At 41.7% G+C, this 5,454-nt stretch overlaps 1 protein-coding gene across 1 annotated transcript in view; it reads right to left on the minus strand.

The window, feature by feature from the left end:
• Cfap43 (cilia and flagella associated protein 43) overlaps positions 1–5,454 on the minus strand; it is a 91,207-nt gene that overhangs the window by 26,968 nt on the left and 58,785 nt on the right. The window contains exons 22-23 of the mRNA XM_021217241.1: positions 3,739–3,966; positions 1,181–1,387 (exon numbers count right to left, since the gene is read on the minus strand). Of these exons, the coding sequence (XP_021072900.1) occupies positions 1,181–1,387; positions 3,739–3,966 (435 nt within the window). The remainder of the gene's footprint in view (positions 1–1,180; positions 1,388–3,738; positions 3,967–5,454) is intronic.

The raw sequence follows: 5,454 nt of genomic DNA on the forward strand, positions 1-5,454 counted from the left end.
GTGAGGAGCCATTCCCAGTGGTGGCGTGAGGAGCCATTCCCAGTGGTGGTGTGAGGAGCCTGCTCAAGGGTCAGGAAGAGCAGGGGGCTTCATAGATTTCACAAAACAACTGCTGTCTGGAGTGTGGAATCGTTCTGAGCTAAAGCCAAACAGAGCTGGGGTTTCATTAACATTGCAAACATGTCTGCTGTGACAGGGACCACAGAGCGAGGCCTCCATTGTCACTTTGCTCCAGGACTCAGAACTCACAGCAATAGGTAAGGAAAAAATGTCTTGATTAACAGCAGAGTGCTCAGAAGCATGGCAACGGACAGTGCACAGGTTCAAACTCGTAAGCTGGGAGACTATGCACAAGATGCTTAACCTCTCTGCACTTCTCCCTCTCTAGCTGTGAGATGGGGATCAAGCTTGGGTAATCACACATGCCTTCAGGTCCTCCTGGGACACATAGAATGGTACCTAGAATCTAATATAGACTACAACTGTTGCCTCTAGACATGATCATCTTTTGCCCCCTCCCCAAATCGGTTGATTTCACACAACCAAGAGTTTTTCCTTTGTGTATTTTCTCTGTGTTTTTAACTTTAAAAAAACATATAGTTTCCATCTAAGCACCTCAGGTTTTCATCTTCTACTGCTTCCGTGAGACACGTTGAAGACTATAGTGCCATCTCCTTTCCCTGGGTCCCATTGTGTGCCAAATGACCTAGAGAATGACTGGATATCCTTCAGCTTCATTCATCTGTTGGGCTTCTACTTTTAGTACCTATCTGGGCCAAGTGGCTTCTTCTTGGGCGGACTTAGAGTTGGAACTAAGAGAGTCTCGCTCAGGTGAGCTTTTCTCTTTAGAAGAAGAGATGCAAAATGGAAATTTCCACACGAGGTTAAACTGCACAGACACACAAACTAGTGCTGCAGACAGTCTTCTGGACACCCCACAATGGCCCAACCTTGGGCTCCTGGTCCTTCTAGGTTTGGTGTTTAAATCTTCCCTGGATCAATGGGATTCATAAAAGAAACCTTCCTATGGTTGAGGCTGTGCTACCTGTGTTTGTTACCTGAAACTTAGTGCTGCCTGATGTGGCTGCTTCCAATAGTACAGACAAGAGGATGGGCAAACTGGGGCTGGCAAGATCTCCTGAGGGATAAGATGGGAAGGGATAAGATGGCTTGCCTGTACCTCATCATCTTCCACAACAAGGGCTCTTTCTGGTTTCTCACTGTCTTCAAACACTGGTTGCCAGACTGTTTCTTCTAATTCCAAGTCTGAAATAATTTCTGCAATTCTAACATTCTTTTCTTTTACGCGTGCAATTTCAATCTCTTTTTGCTTATAGGCAGCATCAAATTCACTATTGAAAGTCCTTTTTATATTGTAAATGATATCCTGAAATAACAATAGGTTATTGAAAACACATCACATCTTATATCTTCTTTTTGATAACATAATCCCATATACACCTCTAAAATCATTCCAGAAATTATCATTTAAGAAGGTCAAACTCATCTTCCCAGACTGGTGTTTACAGTGCGTCATTTCTAGGTTTAAAAATCTACAGTGGTTTGTAGTCAGGTTTGAATTAAGGCAGCAGCAAGATTTACACCTTAACGTTCTCCTTCCTATAATGTGAGCTGTAATTTAATATTCAGGTCTGCTGGCAAGTACTGATGGGTCCTCGAAAGCTCATTGGACCATTCTACTTTTTTTTTTTTTTTTTGCATGTCCTTAAAAATCTACCATAAAATATTTGTAAAGCAATGTACAAGATTCAGCACTTCTTTTCTTGGAAATTTGATGGAGGAGATGTGGAGGTAGGAAGCAATGGTGTTTAGAGAGCCTTACAGAGAAGGACCACTGGGCCCATCTGCTTCTTTATAGAGTTAGATCACTCTCAATTAGAAGGGGAAACTGGAGTTAACTGTCTAGGTCAGTCAATAACTGTGGTGGCAGAAGGATCAAGTGGCTCACTCTAAGTCAACTCAAGGGCTAAAGGTTCAACTCAAAAGTGGCTACTGTGACTCAAACTCTTGTTTATGTTACAACCATGGTTCAGTCTATCAGTTTCTCCCATTAAGGAAGAAACCATTATAGAAGTCTGGAGATGATTTAACACCAACAGCAGAAGGCATTTTGGGATCAAGTGGTTTCCTTACAGAAACATAGCAAAAAAAGAGGGTCAGAGGCTGATCAAAGGTGACTGACAAAACAGTTCTGTGTGTAAATAAATAGAAATGCCAAGAGTTGGAGGAGGAGGAGGAGGAGGAAAGGATTGGAAGCAGAAATTTCTGGTTTCTTTGGAGACTCAGTTGTGTCATGTGATGTTTTCCTGGAAGCTGTCTTATAAGAGGACGTTTTGCTGAGAACGGACAGGTGGTGTTTTTCTAGAAGCTGCCTGGAAAAAGGACATGTGATGTTTTGCTGGAGCAGATGCTTGAGAGAGCATGTGATGTTTGGAAAGGGTATTACTATAACCCAACAGACAGTGGACAATGCTGTGGCGTTGGTTCACCTTGCCACTCTTTGCTGGCCTCGGCTGAGGATGCTGTGGCATTGGTTCACCTTGCATTGTTCGCTGATTGTAGTTGTGACTTCATAGAGAGAAATCCACCAAAGAACTGCTCAGGATACTCTGGCAGCTTCTGGCTGCGTCAGCAGACTCAGGCTGATTGGCAGAGCCTCACTGTTCCTTCCGGATCGCACTGCCATTGCTGATTCACTAATGGTGTTTGCAAGTGGATCAAGTTACTGCTGCTGACTCCTGTGAACTAAACTGATGATGTCCTAACAACAAAAGTTAGAATTGCCCCAAAGAATTATTTCTAAACAGGTCTACATTCCCCTCTTCCCTATTAACCTTTTATTTCCACTACCTCTGGTGGCCAGTGGGCTAGAAGGGAGGGTAAAACATTTAAGAACCCTTATTAAAGTAAGTTGTGAAAAATCTAAGCCTACAGTAAGCAAGCACTGAGCAACACAGAAAGGCTAGCAGTAACTGAAGACAAGGCAGAAAGACCTTTGAGCACAGGGATAGCTATTGGAATTTCAAACTACCTACTATCTTAGTTTTTGACTTAAAAAATATTCAAGAGCCTTCTTCAAGTGTGTTCTGAGACTGACTTGTTTGACAGAAATCAAGGAGTGGTATTTTATGGCCAGGGGGACCTCCTACTTTATTTTAAGGCTATTGTATTTCTCTGAGTTAAGCAGAAAGATGAGCAATCACTTTCTGACTTTACAGATTCCTGAGTGATAGCCAATGAACAGATCTTTAGTTAAAGCATTTCTTTGAGCTAACTAAAGTTCTATCCTGAATATCCATTGTAACAGGCAGGAAAAACTTTTGCTAGAAAACTTGGTATGATCAAGCCCAGTTCGAATGGGTTGGAGTAACTTTTGCACACCAGCTTTGTCTATAAGAAACCTATGCTAGTCTTCTATGTATTTCTCAAGGTATATAGAGATATAACTTGGTTATTGCTAGGGTGTTTGTTTGTTTGTTGAGACAGGGTTTCTCTGTGTAGCAGAGCCCTGGCTGTCGTGGAAGTTGCTCTGTAGACCAGGCTAGCCTCCAACTCACAGAGATCTGCCTGCCTCTGCCTCCTGAGTGCTGGAATTAAAAGGTGTGTGCCACCATACCTGGCAGTTATTGTTCACTTTTAATGTGAGCCTTTGGAAGGCACCCTGTGCGTAATGTCATAGACTTTTTGTTTTTTCAATAAAAAAGGAAATCCACTCACTTTTAGCAATACAATTTGATTGATTTTCTCCTCTCTGGAATGAAGGTTCAGTTGGCTTGTCAACAAAGATGTGTCTGCCCCAAAATCAGTGCTCAAACTACCAAGCAGGTAATTGGGCAGACTGGTAGTTTTTACTATCCTTTCTTCATCTTCTTCCTCCTCCTCCTCCTCATGATGCTTCTTAGCCATAGTGGTTGTAGCCTGGACCTCTACAATCTCTTTCCGGAGCTTAAATATAGGGAAAAAGATGACACAGAGGTTATGCAAGTAGAATTCCACAAGGGGACAATTTTCAGGTGATTTAATTGTTTCAACCATCATTTTAAGAGGTCAAATTATCTTGCCAGAGGTTCAGCTCAGTGTGGTGGATGCTGAAATGGGTACAGAAGAGATTAGAGTTCAGAAACTGACTCACTGTAAATCAAAAGAATAGAAGAAACCCTTGCTAGTACACACTATTTATGTTTGTGTGCCAGAATGATACCTGCTTGTAAATATTCTGAATCTCTCATGGTACTTAAGCATGAAAAAAAAATCTTCTCCTCATATTTTATCAGGGAACTTGTTCACATGGGATTAGAGAATGTAATTTAAGTATGCCTTCGGTTTACATTTTAGAAAAAGAGGGGTGCAAAGTTCTGGCCAAAATTAAGTTATGATAAAGGGACACTTTTTTATTGCTTTGACAGAGACTGTTGTTTAAAAACCATAGTCTGGATTGCTTTAAGAAAGCCATAAATTCCACCAATATAGATTCAGTTTGGTTTTTGGTCAATGGTCACTAAGCATGGTCCCCAATGTGAGAGAAGACAAAGAAGGGATATGTAGTTCAAGACAACCTCTGAGTCGAACATGAACAGCACCTTGTCTCCTTTTTAAAAAGCATATTCTCACACTTGAAGACTAATCAACATATAGGATATAGACTACATTTTTTATTATTTGGATATAATATATATTTATGAGGTATCTTAGGGTGTTACTGCTGTGAACAGACACCATGACCAAGACAACTCTTATAAGGACAACATCTAATTGTGGCTAGCTTACAAGTTTAGAGATTCATTCCATTATAATCAAGGTTGGAAAATGGCAGCATCTAGGCAGGCATGGTGCAGGAGGAGCTGAGAGTTCTACATCTTCATCTGAAGGCTGCTAGGAGAAGACTGGCTTCCACGCAGCTAGGATGAGGGTTTTAAAGCCCATGCTCTCAGTGACACATCTATTCCAATAAGTCCACACACACCTATGCCAACAAGGCCATCCTAATAGTGCCACTCCCTGGGCTAAGCGTATATAAACCATCACATTCCATTCCCTGGCCCCCATAGACTTGTTCAAACACATGAGTCTATGGGGGCCATACCTAGCCATAGCATAATAAAAAAGTACATTTAGTCCAACTTCCAAAGTCCTTGCAGTCTATAACAGTTTCAACAATATTAAAAGTCCAAAATCTCTTCTGAGATTCATTCAATCACTTAACTGTAATCCCCAAAGCAGGACAGGTAATAAGCTGGGGAAACTCCAAACTACATTTCCATGTCTGATGTCAAAGTGGTCTTCAGATCTCCAGTCCTTTTTCATTGATGTTGATTGCAACAAAGTTCTTTCTCCTGGGCTGATTCCACTCCCTGTTAGCAGCTTTCCAAGGCTACTTCAGTGTTATAACTTCCTCCTCCTCCTCCTCCTCCTCCTCCTCCTCCTCCTCCTCCT

This window comes from Mus pahari, chromosome 1, assembly GCF_900095145.1.
Source record: "Mus pahari chromosome 1, PAHARI_EIJ_v1.1, whole genome shotgun sequence".
Lineage (NCBI taxonomy): Eukaryota > Metazoa > Chordata > Mammalia > Rodentia > Muridae > Mus > Mus pahari.